Below are 19,334 nucleotides of genomic sequence, written 5' to 3'. Positions count from 1 at the left end.
AATCAAACAATGTCTGCATTCATGAGCCCAAGGCAACACACACCCACAGATCTACAGACATGCTCACACCCACGCAAACACAGTTTGAGGGCTTCCCCAGAGTGAAGCAGTGAAGCATATCTTTCTTATGCCCCCCCCCCCCCCCAGTAAGACAGATGATTTGTCAGCTCAGCAGACAGTCACCCAGGGTGCAGGTTCAGCAGGTATATCAGATACTCAGAAAGAATGCCCTACAGCCATGCTTGCAAATTAGCTGCCAACTGGATGGGCTTGGAGCTGACTCTGAGCAGCAGATGGCTGGTGGATTGATAAGTGGAGACTGAGTGGCATCAGATATTACATGATGAGACAAAGGATTTTCTTCAGCTTCCAGGGCGGATATCTGTGCTACTTAAACCATTGAAACACCAGTAAATTATTAAAGCAAGTATCTAACAATACAAGTGCATTACATAACAGACACCATTATCATAAATCTTGCATGTGTAAAACATCTTACATTGTTGCATTTGGGGGGATTGGAGGGGAGAGCAACAGGGTTTAATTAGTTAATAAGATTAAGATGGTACTTCTATATGAAACATGAGCTGTGGTCTGCTGGCTGTTAATGGATTTGAAGCAGGTTTTGTCAGTTTGGTGTTTGGAAAATCCAACATTTGCTTCTTCAGTTGTTCAATTCACTGTCTTTGTACAAAGAAGAAGAAGACTGGCACACCCCACCCCCCACCCTCCCATTAAAATAGGGTTCCCATTTCAGCCCCCTGAGTGCAGCTTCGCACTAAGTGGGACAGTTAGAGGACATTTTCTCTCTCTGCTCCTCTCATGGTATTGCCTGTTCCTTTGGCTTGTCTTTGCATGCGAACAGCAGTGCTTGCACAATACCTGTGCAGTATGAAACTTGCTGGCTGGGAATTTTCACCAGCAAAATATAATATTATTATTTTTTTATAAAGTGTATGTGTTTGTGGTAGAGGTAAAACAGTAAATGATGGACAGATGTATGAATGAAGATGTTGTTGACAAGAAGATAAAATGCTAAATGTACAGCATTTCATATCACTTATCTTCCTAATGGCAAAGACGGAGTAAATTAATCATCAGTTGTTATTTTTTTAACAAACATTTCCAGATGCACATTTTTTCAAAGTAGAGGGGGAACATTTGTGTCCGCCCCCCCCCCCCCCCCCCCACTAAAGCTAGGAATGACTGCCAAGAAGCTACTCACTTTGCTAAGTACTCCTGTGTCTTCACATCATGATGTAATTATCTTGATTTATCAAAGGATGAGTCCTTATCATCCAACTTTAATTAACTGATTATCTAGAGATTGCTTCTGGTGCCAAGAGTAAATACAAAATGTCTCAACGGTGGTGATCTTTTTGTCTGTTCAATCCACTTTAGTCTTCTTATATTGGCTAATAAGATTGAGGTCAAGTCAATATATCAAGATGAAAACTGCAAATAGGACTCTTCATAAAACACACAGTGCCTCTCTGGGTCCAAGCTCTCTCACTACATTAGATTCTTATGGAAATTCAACCAAAGAGTTAATAAATCATTCAGTTTAGGACAAAAGCTGCATGTACACAATCGTTAGCTTTTACAGGCTGAAATAAAAATTGTACCCTTGTCTACCTCATGTATATGTTTGAGTGGCATGATGTGATGTTGATTTAGACCGTAGAACAAATTTAACAAACATCAGGTGTGTTTGTTAGGGTGAATTCTAAATTCTTGTGAAAGGTGAGACAAATACAGCGCACCCATATGACACTCTCAGTGTCATTTCTGTTGGCACCAGAGTTTATTTGCAAATTGTAAATGAGAACAGGACAGGTGTGCTAAAAAAAAGTCAAAGACTAAGGTGCAAAGAGCCCGGGTGTGGCTGATTATCTGTGATTGGCCAGTCGCAATACAGTCAAGTCTGTTCTGGCATTGTTGTGGAGGAAAAGATTACACACACCTACACACAAATCACATCACACATTTTTATCCTATTGGCCGGATTGTTGAGGAAAGAGAGCCCTCCGGCTCTGGATTTAATTAAGCTACTGTGTGTGTGTGTGTGTGTGTGTGTGTGTGTGTGTGTGTGTGTGCGTGTGTATAGGTGTGTGTGTGTTCACACATTCACATTTGTTTGTGCAATTCTAAAACCCTCAGGATTACAGCCTAAGCTCTTTTGTTACTTAAGTTAACAACAACAGTACAAACTGTTTATAAGCTGTCTAGGAGCAGGCTTCCCAAACACCTTTACAAGAGTAAGACTGCCATATCTCTAATAAGTGAAGAGTGTGAAGAGTTTTTTTACCACACAATTTTGACTGGTTGCAGGGTGTAATGAGTGGATCGGTTGCATTTAGGTGTAAATGTTCCAGGGTCCTATGCGTGCTGCCTCATTGGTACAGCTCACTGAGTCGAGCGTATGGAGTTGAGTTCTCACATGATGTTATTCAATACGGTGAATTCTTAGAGGCAGGTGTATTGAATAACATCATGACCTGCCATCATGTTAGTAGGACAAAGACAGTGCCTTTGTTCTGCCAACAATGAGAGTTGCATCTCTGTCATTAGAAATATACAGCACACACTACATAGAGCAATATACTGCAGCTATGTTTTTAAAACGCAGTAGAGACAATGGATGCAATTAACTACACAAGTGAGTAAAGAGAGCATACTGCTGCCCATTTCAAATCTGACCATCTGTACCACAGTGCCTGTCAGCCACATACACTAAAAGTACTCCAGGGATATGAAATTGTACTGTAAAAGTCATGCAAACAATCTGATTATCCCCCACATTCCACCAGCACCAACAACTTTGTGTGTAGTGTAGTATATGTTCATATAAATAGCATGTGCATTATGTGTTCATATGGACATTTTGCAAGCATACTGGATGCATTTATGTTCTATGTAACTACAGCATTCCAGCCTTGTCATAGGAAGTGTTCTACCAGCATAGTGTGCCACACTCATCTGAATGATTCAGAGCCCTCAGCAGCTTGTCTCTGGAAGAGGCTCCTCAATGTTTAATGCAAGGTAAAATGCACAACTAGGCTACAGGAAGGCCTTTCTAACAGCAAGCACAGACAAACCATTGCATCTTAAATTAAACTCTTCATACCACTGGAATCACTACTCACTCCTTTAAACAAACAAAAAAACTAAACATTATACATAAAAGCTTAAGCTCTTTATTGATAAAGAACAACTATACAACATTTTTAGCTCACCTCAGTCAATAATCCAGATTTAGGTTTGTCTTTTGTTTTTCTGATTGCTTGTTTGGAACAATATCTTTTTCATATTTCTCCTTCTCCACACTATTTATTGTGTCCTCTTTTCTCACAGCCTAGATAGCATGGAGCTTTTAAGAGAGCTGAAACAGCATCTATACACATCACATCACGCTGTACTATCAGTCTATCTTTATTCCAAGTTGTTGCAAATTAACAATGACTTCCTTATTTGCTCACAGAGACATATTTGTCTGAGGCCAACTGTCATTGTGTGCGGTTGCTGTGTGAATATGTGTATAAGAACAAATCCCCATTTATTCCTATAACACGTGACCGCTCTGAGCAAGGGGTATTTGAAGAGGAAATTCACTCCGAGTGCTGCTAGTACAAATTTAATAAAGGAGTTTTTGGCACACAGGCTAACAGAGATGTAGCAGGAGTTTGATGATTGCATCGCAGAGAGATAAACACATCACATCGGCCATGTCCTGACATCTTCCGAATTCGACGTCTTACCATTCTGATGTAAACTTATGAAGAAGTTATTCATCTGCACAGCAAATCTAATCCTGTGTGGATATAATCCTTTTTTGAGCTCTGATACGAAGCAAAGTTCCAACATTGGTCTGGAGTTAACACAGAACTCTTATGGTTGTTACAAATGAGATCATTATGAGCTGGCTTAAAAATAAATCTGAACTTGTGGCCCGAATTCTCGTCACATTCGCTGGGACCTCCTTAGTAAACCTAACCTAGACACATTTCTTTTTTTAAAAAGTGTGTCACGCCACTACTACAAAAGCATTACCATGTACTGTATTTAGATGGTATAGATATATAAGTTTCTCTTTCTTGTATATAAAAAACAGAACTTATAACTGCTTTGAAAAATTGAAGGGCTTTGGGGTTAGTATCAGTGCAACAGTATCAACAGACCCATTGATCTTGGACCCAGTCCGTTCCTTGTGGATCTGTGCCAGTGACCGCAGATCAGGGTCACCTAAAATAAATAATAGGTCACTAACATGGCAGACAGATACGATCAGTGGGATTTGGGGATCAATGTACATTAGTAAATCAGATTATCTGATCAATATGAGAAAATAAAAATGGATTCAAATGATCGGTGGCGAACCTCCTCAGGGTGTGTCGTCACAGTATTTTAACAGGAAGATTATTTCTGTTATTTGGATTCTGCATTACATATTCAAGTTATAGCAACTGTTCTAAGTCACAGCTTCAATTGAGGCTAACACAGTATTCCAAACCTAGAAAAAAAAATGTAATTAAAAAAAGTTAAAAGCACCAAGCCTGCATTAAGTCAGAGTAACCACATTTTAGTATATAATTTTCAGCATCCTCTATCTATGATGTTCCTCTTTTTCTTTTTTTTTTTTTTTTGCCCCCCTATCAGTCGGATCAGAGCAACATCGGCTCAAAAACATCAGATTAGATTGGCCTCGAGCCTTTGGATGAAATAAAATATTTCCAGTGCCAGAAAATGTGATTTTATCTGTCTTTATATAGGGAGAAATGACTGTTGAAATATCTAGGCCATGTGGTTTAAAAAGCTTTATATAACTGAACAAATAACAAGGATTTTTAAATGTATTTATTCTCTTATTCTTCTCATGAGTTTTCTATAGTTCTTTACAACATTCATAAAAAAGAAAACAATCTTCTTCACTATAGGTGCAGTATATGTCATAATAATGAGGCTTTCCATTGAGATTTAGACTATACAGACATACAACTTCAGCCACTTGGCCCATTCTGTAATCGGCACAAAATCACATACAGAATGACGGCTTCTCCTTAACACACACACGCACGCATCCTTTCATTAAGCACTCTTGCTCAGCCACCTCCGCCCCTCAGTGTCCCACAATCCCTCCGTTTGGTCTCAGCAGGTCATGCGTGCCACACCAAACTCCAGACTGACAACAGCTGGCTCTTCTTTGGCCAGTTCACTGTTAAATGTCCCTTCCAGTTCTCCGTAGCTCTGCTTCCTGCTCTCGGTGCCGCTGCTGCCCTCCACTGTTCGCTCCGTGTCCGTGCTCTCCGTAGCCTCCTCGCCTACCTCATCCTGCTCGTCCTCGTCCTCCTGACGCTGCACCTCTTTGTGGTTGACGGGCGCGCCCAGAATCAGGGAGTCGGGACGCGGCGGCAGAGTGTTGGAGCGCTGATCTCTGGTGGGAGGAGGTGCAGGGGGGGCAGAGGTTGCAATGGGGGTCACGCCAAGCTGTTGGAGCCTCTGCATGCAAAGAGCATGAAAAGATAACGCCGAAAGGTTTTAGTCAGTCAGGCAAAACACAAAATGTTACAACTTTAAAAAAAAAAAATTATTATTATTTCATGACAAAAGCCCTACGTGGTGTACAGAATATCACATCTAAAAGTCAGTCTTTTTAAATAATTCTAGATTCAGTCTATGTATAGCAACTGCACTGTTGGTCGCATCACACAAATGGGTAAAATGAAAGTAAATAAAGGGCAGCTGTTGCAGAATTCACTCAAGATTCATCTTAACTAGGTAATTACTTCACTGTGGGGAAATAATGTTGGGCTTTCACCTTCACCACAGCTTTTACAAATATCACAGGCAAAAGCAACCTCGTTATCAACTCAAGACCAACAAGTTACGACCTCAGCATAATTCAATCACTTTAAATAATACCAACATTGGGCTTCATGCAAGAACATTTTCGTATTTTTAATTCTAAATTTCTCTCACTTTTTTCATAAGGTCTCGTACGAACACGCCACATCAGATTCAACAAACGCTCTTCACTTCGGGAAAAGTGTGTAAACGACCTACGTAAAATGATGAATGCCTCCCGTGCGTATTTAAGCGCACGTGCACGAGGATAGTAAATTTGCACACTCCACGCCCAACATAATACCATATAAGGCTACATTTCCTCTCTCCTGTGCCAGGAAATGTTGAGTGTTGAGTCATGAGAATGGCATCAAGGGGCAAAAAGAACAAATTTACGGGCTCTGAGATTGAAGTTCTGCTTTCAGAGATCCAAAAAGGAAAATCTGTCATTCTTAGCAGTGTCAGCAGTGGAATTACGGGACCTGCTAAAGTGAAGAAATGGGAAGCAATTACGAGTGCACAGAAAAATTCTCAGTCCAGTTTAAAAGAGCTTTGGTCCAGTAAAGATGGCGGCCACTCTGGATCATATTCACATTTGGATTCATATTTGCATATTAGAGCTACAACCTGGTACAGTGAACTGTGTTCACAGACAATGATATCAGGAAGTGTTGTTGAGCCCATGCAGGGATTTCCTTGACAGAATCCTGCCTGTTTTTAATGCAGTGCTGCAGAGGGCCCAGGGATCACGGGCCTCCATGACTGATTGTCTGAATCTTTTGACAAGATTGTGTACTGCAGATGAATGAATATTCAAAATGTTTTCCAGTTAAGTTGAGGAGCATTACTTTTGGGAGTTTTTGCAGACTGCTGAACCTCTGCCAATCTCTACTTCTGAGAGACTCTGCCTCTCACAGGTGCTCTTTTTATACCTCTTGTAGCCAATTAACCTAATTGGCTACATGTTCCTCCAGCTGTTTCTGTTTAGTACCACTTATTTTTCCAGTCTTTCGCTGGCATTGTTCCATCTTCTTTTTAGATGTGCTGCTGCCATCAACTACAAGATGAGGTAGAATTTTTTCCAAAATAATGAAATGTCTCACTTTAAAAATTTGATGTTTTCTATCATTGTTATATTCTAATATTCTGATATTTCATGATGGTGAATAAAATATTTTCTGATGAGAATTGTAAATCCCTGCATTCTGCTTTTATATACATTTCAGTTGTAAAACTAAAGAAAAAAATAAACACCTAACATCATCACAGTGGTATTCAAACATTTCTTTTTTCCAGCTTTTTTCAGCAAAGTACGTATAAGAACTAATCTTCAAAAGGCATTAAATTGAAGATTAAACTTTCCTTTCAATGTTTTGAGAAAGATTAGCGTGTCATTTTTGTTTTGTCCAATTTCCTCAGAGCGAGGAGGAAGGAAGGGAGGGAGTGAGGAAGAAGAGATAAAGTATCCGAACAAGACACAGGACAAGAATAAATATCTGAGTGGATTTAACTGCTGAAGCGAGCTCAGAAAAAACAACAAGAAAAACCAGTATGACAGACGGACGTGGCGTTAGCTTCATTATTGCTCTTGGTAAGTAACAAATGACAGCTCTCTTGTTCTGTCATAGTTGTTTAGCTCGTCTCTGTCAGTGAAGTTGCTGATGTGCAGGTTTAAAGTGAGAAGAATGTGATCATGATCATTACTCCATCTGCTTTGTGTCGGCTGTGAATCAGAAGAGATTATAGCTGTGGTTGACTCCTATAATGGAACCAACAAAACTGAGGTCTTTTTCCATCACATAAGTCCTCTAATATTTCCCTTCTTTGTCTCTTGACATATTTAGTGGCTTTTAGAGGGATATTTTCACACATACCCATGTGTATAGCTGTGATGGAGGTTTGTTTCTGTGTCAGTGGATGTCCATGACTGTAGGTTGAATTAAAAAAAAAAAAAAAAAAAAAAAAAAAGCCATATTCTCTAGTGATGCTTTAAAATGGCCGGCATATTCTACAAGCTAACATCCAACCATCTGTAAAACAAAATGTAGATAAAAAGAAGGTGGCTTCAACGACAGTTTATGATCCTTAACAGACCCCGAAATCCACAGTGACATATCAAGCTGACAGTTTCTGTCATCCTGAGAGTTTCCCAGTAGACTTCGAAGAAAGAATGATCAAAAATACAGAAACACTGACTCTTAGCTGGCTAAAAACATCTACAAGCTGCAATACTTGCCAAACAATATGGTAGCCAAATAACGACTGACCGTACAGGATGCCAAGGATATTGATTCAGGCCCTTTTCCCTTTAGCTCTCTGCTTTTGGAAACAGACTCATCATTTGCTAGCTAATCAACTCACAGTAAGATAAATTTTGAGACGAGGTGCCCAAACCAATGCATCTGAATGTATATGGACGACTGTACATAAAAAGATTGCAGCTTACAGTCTCCAGTGCGTGCAGTGTGCTTTCTGCCTTGCGCGTGTTCTCCCTCATAGTCAGAATGGTTTTGAGGATAGACTGCCGTGGGTGCATGGACCGATCAAACTGGTGGTACATGTTCCTCCAGAACCTTGGAAGCACAGGTTAAAACAAACATGTAGATAAGAACCGGACATTAGGAAACACCAGTGAAGCATGCCAAACAAGCAGGAATCCTGAACTGACTTGAAATGGTAGGGCAAGGTGGAGGGCTCCAGCACAGGATGTGCTTCAGAGTATGCAGGGCTGTAGAATGGATTCAAGTAGTTCTGTGTTTCACTCATCAGATATGCCCACAGTGAGTGAGTCCGCTCTCTCAGCCTGGAACATAGAACGACACTTAAGATATAAGACGCAACAATAAAGTCTGAATTCTCATGTTGACCTCACTCAAAGTCGGTGTCAAATTTATTCATAGATCACATTACATAACAGGAGTTTACAGCAGTGACGTCATTAAAAAAAAAGAGGTAAAAATAAATAGATAAAGAAAAGTAATGATCATCAAAAACGAAAAATAAATTCAAATAAACAAAGTGAGCATGTTAAAACAGGTAGGGCACAAAGAAATCAGTGAAGTAAATATAAGCTTTTTCAATGAATGACAAGAAAAATCTGTGGACGGGCGCCAAAATAAATGGCCGGTTGAAACTTTGCAGGCAGGCTTTATACAGGCACGCCCAAAGGAACCTGTGGGTAGAGCTTCCAGCTTCCTTTATAACTAAACAGCGTCATTTTCTTATGAATCACCATCAGAATGCTTTCAACACAGGACAATGAGTAATTGAAGGTTTAAAGTGTCTGAAAATACACAGTGAACAGTTTTCAATAGGATTATCCTCACCAGCAACCAACAAAAAAAAAAAAAAAAAAACAGTTACATATTAGCAATATTAAATAACCCAGATTTGTGTATTACAAATGTTCAAAATGTTTGGGGAACTTTTTGACAGAGACGAGACATTTTAGCCAGTCCTCACTTCTAATTAAATGTTACTTCACTGGTGCTGCCTGCAAAGGCTACATGGTTGTGTCAGGTGATATTTTTTTTTTTTTTTTTTGAAACAGGATATTGTTTAAAATGGATAATGACTCTGGCATCATAAGTGTGCAGGTTTTAATATAAAGTTTAGAATCATCGTATATGTCTCAGAGTTATCATTTCTGTGGCCAACAGAACTGAAAAGCTCTTCTAGAAGCGTTGGAGATGAAAACAATTGCAACTCCACAAAATATATGCCTGTAGGACTTACTGCAACTCCTCTCTCTGCCTCTGATTGTTGCCAAGGAAGTTTCCATACTGACAGGAGTGGACATGTTCATGGATCTGCAGCAGAAACCACTCGCTGAACTCAAAAGCCTAATGAGAGGGAAATGAAAAAATTAGTACCATCAAGCAGGCTGCAAATGAGATGCATGAAGCACATCTGTTGTGCTATCAACACATTCCCACAAACCTGTGGGAACTGCTCAGTTAGCTGCCAGACACACTCCAGGAACTGAGTGAAGATGGGAGACACCTCCTTTGGGTCTCCGTCCAACTGGTCGCATCTTAAGGTACAAAATCCACAGATGCAATCATGCAATATTAGTCATATAATATCTATCAAATAACCATTAAAGATGTAAAGAGTGCAAATGAGACTGTGTATCAATTATTTACTCTGAAATGGGGGCAATATTATGAAGAGATCCTGCTACTCTGTTCAAAAGGCAAACGCTTGGCCTATGCTTTTCGAGCTGGGACTGATGTGCCTTCGTTGTGCATCGGTGTCATGTGTGAAAGCATAGAGGTGGCTTTGAGGGTCGAAGTTGATTTGCACTATTACGCCTCTGAGTCAGCAAGGAAGACAGCAAGAGAAGCAGAATGGGCTGTGTGTGTGTATAGGCAGGCTGGCATCGCAGAACACAATATTTCAGCCAACGATGCTGATTCTGTGCCACGAGCTTGATGTTTGTAAGCAAACACTGATGCGTAGCTGAGCCCCCTCCTGTGTGACGTGGGAATTACCAAAGAGATACAGCTCACCTGTCTGCAAACTTGTGGCCAAAGGAGATCCAGTCCTTCTCTATCAGTACCTAGAAGAGAACGAATGTGAAAAGAAGCAAAAGACGCACAAAAACATCCAGCAGGGAATTACAATATTAATACTCATACGAGCATTAACATCTAACTTTGCATCTGTTTGCGGCTCTTACCATGAAGCCCTTGATGGTACGATAGTAGGGGTCCATGAGCAGCGACCCCAGGGAGCAGACTTGGGCTGTTCTGTCCCATCCATCTGAACAGTGAACCAACACACTGGCTCCTTCCACCGTCACTGCCTGCAGGACAAAAATGTGGGGAGACAGCAAAGGGAAAACAGTTCTTGACAGTTGCTGTGTATGATGACCTAACGGAGAGGGACCAATATGCATTCAAGAAAGACAAGAGTTACCTTGGTAAGAAAGATAGCTGCATCTACTACAGCCTTGACATGCCGCAGCCAGCCACTACTTTCTAGTCCCACCAGGTAGTCACTCATGGTGAGAGATCGAATACCAATCACTGAGAGACAGAACAATAGCAGATTCATTTTCAGCAACAAAATATCCATCTCAATCTCCAAAAATGCAACGCAGTGTGCTCATGTGTGTAGCAGTACCTTCTAGCAATTTCTGCAGGCTAGCTCTCATTACATGGATATTTTCAATTCCAACAAACTGGAAACGGATGTTGGAGTAGTTGTCCTCATTCTCATAGCCTTTACCTGCTGCTCGGTTGGCCATTGCATTCAACTGTATGAAACAAAAACATGCAATGCAAAGTTTTGGCAAGTGGCCATGTTCTGGAATAGATGGTGTTTAGAGGGGGCTGAACCCATTTACACAGACCTTTGAAACATAACATCCCGTGCTCGCGAACCAAGCCTGTTGTTCAGAAGAGATGTGTTTGGTTGTCATTGTCTTACCTTTGGCCTCGTATCCATGACGTATACAAATCGGCTGTTGTGATTGGCCTTGCTGATGGACTGCAACATACTCTCGTCCTCTAGGCATCGTGCGCTGAACCCAGAGAGAGGCTGACTGCAGCGACACACTGCCGCCTGCCACACAATACAAGGATCAGAGATAGAAAAAAAAAAAACCTTTAAGGACACTCAAATCCTGCGTGAGTTAGCCATAAATCATCTTCAATTATTTCACTTTTACTTTAATTTCTTTGGAAACTTTTTGATTATATTACTGAACACATCAGAATGATGTTTTGTGACATTCCAACTTTTAAGGACCAAAGTCCTTCCTGCTTCTGGCATGTGTGCACATTCAGTGAACAGATTTTTTAAGCTGCATGGCTGAACAACAAAAGAAGCTCACACACAGTGAGAGACAGAAAGCAGGCAAGGTTTTTGCATTCCTGATGTTGCTTTACAGGAGAATTAAAAATAATCTTTGTTTTGTAATGCTGGGCGATAGCTACGTCAGTCTGTCGGGAAATTTTGCTATAGGACAGAGGTCATCCTGAAAAATTCAATTTGTATTTCTATCCGATTTTAAGCAAGTACATGTTAGCGCAGTAAAAAAAACTCCTTTCCATGTTGGCCATTTTATCTACTTTCATGAGGAGTCACAACATAATTCCCAGGGTTGAAGGCCCTTGAAATTTGCTGGGATTATTTTTTGTTCAGTGGGAATTTACTTCTGTCTTTTTATATACCATTTGCTAATTGAATAAGAGAATGTACTGTAAAAAGGCACGTTACTTTCAAGTTTAGTGACAGAATATGATTCTTTTTAAAAAACTCCATCGCCTCCGTTTTGGATGCCGTTTTGGCTCTTTGGTCAGCCATTAGAGCATAACAACAGACAAAGGGACCAATCCAAACTTGACGACATAAAAGCATATGAATGTAGCAGTAGCAGTTACCGGTCCAGCAGTACCAGTTTTGTACAACAGCAGTGTTTTATAAAAACAACGATCCACCGCCAAAAATACCTTCTTCTCTTGGTAGAAATATGTGAGCACAGGAAAGCGCCCTTTGCTTCTGAACTTGGAACTCCCCACAATGATAGGCTTACTGGCTGTGATGGGGACATAAAGGTCCCGTGGATATGTCTCACACACCTGCAACAACCACACAAAAGAAGTACATGCATCACAAAAACAAACATACAGACTCAAAAGATACTGGCAGATACAGACATCGTCCCCTTTTTTTTCAGCATTATACTCAGTATAATCAATATTTGAGTGAATGGTGTCTTTTATTCGATCCAAAAATTTTAAAAAAAAAATCTTTGTAAGAATACATCTGTGTTTTCTTAAAATTTTGCAGTGCAACTAATTCATTTTGGTAAGAAAGCCCGTTGGTCCGTCACACTAGCGCTGGAGCTGAGATGTAGAACTAAAAATGGAGCTTCGACACCCTCTTCTGGACCAACATGCATGATGTCTTTATAATGTCTGATAGGGATCAGTAACAAGTCGTAGCTGCCGTAGCACAACAAAGGCATTAAGTAAAAAAAGCCTGGACAACATTTACACAAAACACAATATAAGTGTTGTATTTATCCTTTAATATATATATATATATATATATATATGTATATATATTTTAAAAAACTGTGACAGAGCTACATGGTGGAACCGGAAGCACCAGTTACTTTACTGTTAAGTAAGCATGTGACATCAGGAAAGTCCAAAGTCCTTTTCTTATTTTCTTTGTGGTAGGTGGAGTTCATGGCACACAGAGATGGGGCCAAAGTTCAAAAAGCACAGTGAGCACAGTGCTTGCTTGCATTTTTCTCCTTTCTAATTAAATGTTTGGTTTTTTTGCTGCTTTGTCTCGGAAGGCCTTTGCACTCTTCCAAGCCGTCTGACATGCTGTGTTTATCTATTCTGTCTCTAAGGCTAAAAATATCTATTATTACATATTAAGCTTATTATTATTATCAACATCACTGTATACAATCTGTACTCGTTTGTCTCGCTCTCAGAATATGCACGATTCAGTGAATTTGTCTGAAATATCAAGCGATCTGTGGTGCGTCATTTAAGGAACATTTCAGCGTTTACTACCTTGTAGTCTCTGTTGACATCAGTGAGCTGCCATTGGTCACAGGGGACGCCCATCCTCTCAAACTCCGTCCTCAGGTCGATGATCTGCCACCCTTCCTCTCTCTGCTGGTCGTTCTGTTTGGGGTTGTAGGAGAACGCGTAGAGCTCCTCATAGCACACTGCATCAAGAACAAAAACCACAGGGAAATGCTTTCAATCCCAAACAAACATGAAATCGCCATTTACGAGAAGTAGTCCATCTATAGACGTTTGTAAATTATAACATTTTTTTGACGTTATGTGTCGGTAAGACGCACAAAAAGAGCAACAAATGCCTGAGAAAGGAACGATGGGGTAAAAATGTCTACAGTTATCAGAACAGAAGAAGAAAAAAAAAAAAAAAGAAGCTTGAACCAGAAGTGGAGCCCACCTGGCCGCAGAAGACGCAGCAGCGAGCTGTAGATATCATGGCAGTCTCTTTCTCTTTGTAGCACAAAATGAACCAGCCTGAAGTTACGACACTGAATGACCAAAGGACAGCCTGTGGTGGTCAGACTGAGCTTCTCCACTGAGGCTATATGGTGGTGCAAAATCTACAGAAAAGGAGACAAGAATAACAAGAAAAAAATGTAAACTCTACTGCATTATTAAGTGATGTACAAGGTATGCGTGTATGTCAACAGTACATGAGCACGTATGTTGCTGGAGATTGTGAATGACTTGAATACACACTGGAATGTAACTAGGAAGCAAAATAAGGTGCCGTGTCAGTAAGATCCAAAGGAACCGACACAAACGCTGGACTGAAAGCTGATAAAAACCCTTTTGGAAAATTGTAACGTCCTCCACCTCGAGACAACTCAATATACAGTATTATACAAGATTAATTTACAGAACTGATTACAAGCTTTATATTTTTGTCATTTCTTAAAGGACTTAAAAGCAAATCACTGGCTTCAAAGCTAAATCTGAGCCCAAGTAAGTATTGACAAGTAGTAAGTGTCATCCTCGACAGCACACTTTCTTTCCACTCCCACATCAGTAACATTAGTCGGTCTGCATATTTCCATTTACGTAACGCTAATCGTCTCCGCCCCTCTCTCACTCCTCACACCACTGCTATCCTGGTCCACAGCCTCGTCACCTCCCGCATCGATTATTGTAACTCACTCCTTTTCGTTGCCCCTCACAAATCCCTTTGTAAGCTTCAAATGGTCCAAAACTCTGCAGCCCGCATCATCACCAGAACCCCTCCCTTCACCTTATCACCCCCATCCTCCAGCAGCTTCACTGGCTCCCAGTCAAATTCAGAATTACTTTTAAATCCTACTCTACACATTCAAGGCCATCCACAACCTCGCCCCCCCCCCCATATCCGTCTGATCTCCTCTCCACCCCCCCCCTCCCTCAGGTCTTCCTCCTCCCTCCACCTCTCTGTGCCCTCTGCCCGTCTCAGCACCACGGGGAGCAGAGCTTTCAGTCGCTCTGCTCCCCAACTCTGGAACTCACTCCCACCGGACATCTGCAACATTGACTCTTTACCCTTCTTCAAATCAAAACTCAAAAACCCATCTGTTTCAAGCTGCATTCTCCCTCTAGCCTCATTGCTCTTTTTAACTTGCATTATCTTATTTATTATGTTTTTAATGTGTTGGAAAGTGTCCTTGAGTGTCTTTTTAAATGTATTATTATTATTATTAAAAGCATATACCCTTTCACTGTTTCACCTGTTAGGCTTGAATGGGAACACAAAAGGAAACCATGTTTACTCCTCAGTTTGGTGTAAAAAGCTCTCTCCCCTTCCCAACGGAATCCTGAGCCGTCAATGTCATAAAGTTTAGAGGACAACAGGGTCAAGTGCAGCACATTATCATATTCATTAGCGCAGTCTGAGTCTCCCAACCACGGAATGTCATCAAAATGTGCATTCGTCGGCATCGGTAATGATTGGTAAAACACACCGACACAAACAGGAACGCAGACGCACACAATCTAAATGTTCATCTCACCAGCTGGTGAGACAAGCAGTAACTCACAGCTGCTGTTTAATATTTTATGAGGCACCATAAGATTCTGACAAATGCACGTCCCCAACAGAGTGATCGTGAATTTATTTGATACACACATGCACATTGAATTACACGTGGTGTGCACACAAACACACACACACACACAGAAACCTACAGGCACTGACAGACACAAATATGCTGGATTGACCAAAAACCAAAGAGAAAAGGTGTTTCCTTTTCCTGGGATAAGGGCCCAGAATCTGCAGCACGCAGCACTTAAACCTCTTCACAACGCGGACTAGAGCGCTGCTTTTGCAACCTCGTAAAACAGACGAAGAATGCTGTGCACGTACAAGTACACATACACAGATAACAATCCAGTATTGGAAACAAAACCCAGTCAATCAAGTGTTGAAATTTCATTACATGAACTGTTAAACCTCATTTCCAGAGGAGAAACTCTCACTAATGATGCGTCTCAGACGGCTGCTCACAGTTCATTACAGCACTGCTGAGCCCCACTTTCAGTTCCTGTATTTCTTCCATGTTTCTCTGATATCCCCAACACCATCACTGCATTGCTAAAATAACATTAAAAAAAAAAAACCCGGAACATTAAAAAAAATACAAAAACAAATCGTGCTGCATCGCTGCTGCTGCCGCCAGACTTTATTAGTCTGGTTTTCAAAGAGCTACAACTACGACCCCTTTTTCAGGTTGAAGCTGAAAACACAAATTCCCTTTTTGCAAGCATGCGCCTAAAACTCACTGCATGCCCAGCAGCTCTTTCTTTAGGGTTTTTGAAACTCTACCCTTCTTCCTCTAAACACACTCAGGTTTGCATATGGTATCTCTCCATCGTGACGCACCAAAGAAACAACAACACACACAAACCCACTCGCTGAGGTTGAACACTTCCCATTAAGTGCCTCTGCAAGGTTGCAGAGAGCCAATATCAGCATCAGACTGGAGCTCTGGTTTCAGCATAATGGTCATTCATGTGCAATAGAGTCATTCATTGAAATCTTGATTTTTCTTTTACATGTCTATTTTATCTTTGTTCCAGTTTTGGTTTGGATAAATTTATCAAGCAATCAGTCAATGTAAAATATTGGGGAAAACTAAATAGCGCCCCGTCCTTGCCTTTCTACCCTGCTACAGCAGAGATTATCTCCGTTGTCTCTCTTGTCCTTTAATCCATTCCGAACAAAGTTTCGCCGAACAAATACCGACCATGCATTCCCGGGTAGACATGCAACGCTGGCAAAATAGTCACCACTGGAACTGCTCACCCAGATCTCCTGTCCAGCTGAGGCGGAGTTGTTAGAGCTGCTCTCCACAAAGATGAGGTGTGTCGCTGTGAGGTACAGTGTGCCGTTTGTGGATTTGTTGCTGAAGCGATCCATCAGCCGCACCTGCTCCACCTGCGAAAAACACAAGCGCATACCGGTGATAATTAACTGATGAGCAGTGAGCAATAAGGCTCGCTTCTTTGGCTGCACATGCACAGGATATAATGAAAAGAGGAGAGATGGGAATGGCACCTGGCAGAAAAGGACTGTGAGCAGCACCTGGCAGTAACGCTGGCCACCTGGCCCTCACTATCAGTTGCCAAAATGATCTGTTAAAGGAGTCACAAGTGGTTTCTGAACACAGGAGAAATGAGTCTAATGATAGCCACGGCAGAACAGTTTGTAAATGAGCCATCGGATTCTTAATTTCACCAATCTCGAGCCAACCCGACTACTGACCGGGACATAGACAACATTTGGCCAAAGACATAAAACAGACACTATGAGGGAAATATTTTTTTAAAAGTCCCTGGTTTTCACAAAGGACAAAGAATGTGGTCTCACACCAAAGACAAAACGAGACACAGAGGACCCCGCTTGCACTTTGTCCATCGTTATACCTTCTAGATAAAAGCATGAATAAACGCATACATTCTATTTCGAACGGCCACACACATGTTTTAGGGTTCTGTTTGGAGAACTTTGGACGAGGACTTTGCGTGCGTAACATGCTGAGTTTCATCGCTGTCCTTTCCATCACCGAGTCAGATTGAAACGTGCGCTGCTCTCAGTGAGAAAGAAAATAAGTCCTCACTGTCGCTGGAAGGCAACGCGATGCCTGGGTTCCTGCTGTCGCTGCTAACTGTCCAAATACATGATTCATCGCTCCAACTGGCCTCATGTTGAGTCATACATCCTCTTCCCTTCTTGCCGTTTTCCTGTTGTTCACTGATATGATGCAACGACTAACTGTATCGCTGTTGCCCAGCAACCTGATGGTCACAGCTCTGTCAAGTCAAGAAGTAGGCTTCTTGGAACATACAGGAGAGTTGTTGAAAGAGGGACACACAGGAACAACGTCTCTAAGAAAAGTGAAAATGCAATTGTTTATAGATTCTGGAAACTACTGAAGAAACCTACAATATCCTTCATATGACAATTTGACAGAGGCTTTTGTAATTGTAGAATTTTTACACAAAGGTAACACACATATACTTGAATTTACTTGACAGCAATAATGCCCCTTTTTTCTGTCTTAGCAAACAGGGAGGACCTGTCACAATGGGGACACACCCTGTCTGCAGGTAATCACACCCTCCAAATCCCCTTCCGCATGCAAGCATGCAACCTCAAAATTGTGTGTGCTTTGCAGAACAGAATACCAACCCTAAGCCGTCAACAATTGTGCCACACCATTACCAAAGATGGTGAAACATCTTTCAGCATGGGAACCCACCAAAGACACAATTAGTGTACTCCACATGTATTTGCATTATGTGAATTTGTACATTTGCATATTGGGTTTAACGGTTAACATGCTGCCTCGCTTTTAGTTTAAATAAGAAGTAATTAAATACACGGGAGTTGCTGTGTTGTTGTTTTTTTTTCCTTTTTAAAGTGGTACAGGCCTGGCATAACCAAGCCTGCTGCATCGCCCTGGTTTTTTGTTCAGTTGGATCCTCTGTAAGTGACTCAGAAGTCAAGCGGTGGATAACATCGTTGCACTGCTTTCCAATGCTTCTAATAAATGATCAAATGATAAAACTGCTCGTTTACATGTTTAAAAAAAAAAAAGTGCTGGAAATTAATGATGGACTTCCTCCCTGAGTCAGCTCTGTCTGACAGCCTCAAACGGCACACTTGTCCTGATGTAGCTCGATTTCTACTGGTAGAGTTCAATCACAAGATTCACTGACCGGCTTGACAGAGTAACGTAAACTAAATCAATAATAGAGACTGCAGGTAGTCAGATTACATATTGGAAACCCAGCTATCTGCTGTACGGGGGAAACAAATAGCTCATTGATGCTCATCGCGTTTAACACTGGGAGCTGCGGGCGACACCTGCTAGCCATCATGCTACTAGATTCATGCGTTCAGTCTAACGCAAGTCGACAGCAAAAGTAGCGACAACCAAGCACTGCAAAAATACTAAAAAAGACAAGGCCGGGTTGCTGACTGTATCCCATCCACTTACGATTAGCAAGAAATGTTAGCTACCTTCGGCGTTCGGATATGTTCCATTTCTCCAACTCGAACCAGCTGGCAGCGACTGTAAGGGTTCAAACAGCACCTTCCGTGGGAAACTGTATCATTGATAGTATGATGCACTCAACGGCAGCACTATCCACCTTTACTTTCTCGGTGGCACACGATATGTGTTTATTGTCAATTATTTCACTCTTCCATCCGCGTAAAATCTCCTGTAATCATGTCAATACTGTAGATGTGAAAACTTCAAAATAAGGGCACGAATTGCGTAGCTATTAAAAAAAATAAATTAATAGAATTTTGTATCTGATAAAAATGTGTTTATTTTGTCCAGAATATGCATATCAACGGTGTGGTAATGGTGCCTGAAGAGGTGTGTGTATACGTACACTCATACCCATGAGGGTTGACTGACCTGTTTGATGGTTGGAATTGCTCCTTTTATACTGAGATCTTAACCG

The 19,334-nt window shown here is 41.2% G+C and overlaps 1 protein-coding gene across 3 annotated transcripts; it reads right to left on the bottom strand.

Moving 5' to 3' along the window:
* Positions 1-4,839: 4,839 nt before the first annotated feature.
* On the bottom strand, positions 4,840-19,088 carry mtmr6 (myotubularin related protein 6). 3 transcript variants are annotated; one of them, XM_075452307.1, is made up of 16 exons: positions 18,883-19,087; positions 16,915-16,991; positions 16,663-16,794; positions 13,792-13,954; positions 13,383-13,540; positions 12,300-12,428; positions 11,275-11,409; positions 10,969-11,101; positions 10,762-10,871; positions 10,523-10,648; positions 10,353-10,402; positions 9,781-9,874; positions 9,577-9,683; positions 8,510-8,644; positions 8,288-8,414; positions 4,840-5,496 (listed from the first exon to the last, which is right to left on the bottom strand). In XM_075452307.1, exons 3-16 carry the CDS (start codon positions 16,774-16,776, stop codon positions 5,146-5,148), a joined length of 1,932 nt encoding a protein of 643 aa, XP_075308422.1. In that variant the 5' UTR covers positions 16,777-16,794; positions 16,915-16,991; positions 18,883-19,087; the 3' UTR covers positions 4,840-5,145. The 3 variants fall into 3 exon arrangements, with proteins under 3 accessions (XP_075308422.1, XP_075308421.1, XP_075308423.1); XM_075452306.1 differs by lacking the exon at positions 16,915-16,991 and having other exon boundaries at positions 18,883-19,088; XM_075452308.1 differs by lacking the exon at positions 16,915-16,991 and having other exon boundaries at positions 18,860-19,087.
* Between the last annotated feature and the right edge of the window lie 246 nt (positions 19,089-19,334).

This window comes from Odontesthes bonariensis, chromosome 20 (genome assembly GCF_027942865.1).
Source record: "Odontesthes bonariensis isolate fOdoBon6 chromosome 20, fOdoBon6.hap1, whole genome shotgun sequence".
Classification (NCBI taxonomy): domain Eukaryota; kingdom Metazoa; phylum Chordata; class Actinopteri; order Atheriniformes; family Atherinopsidae; genus Odontesthes; species Odontesthes bonariensis.
This window is presented reverse-complemented; position numbering and strand designations above follow the sequence as displayed.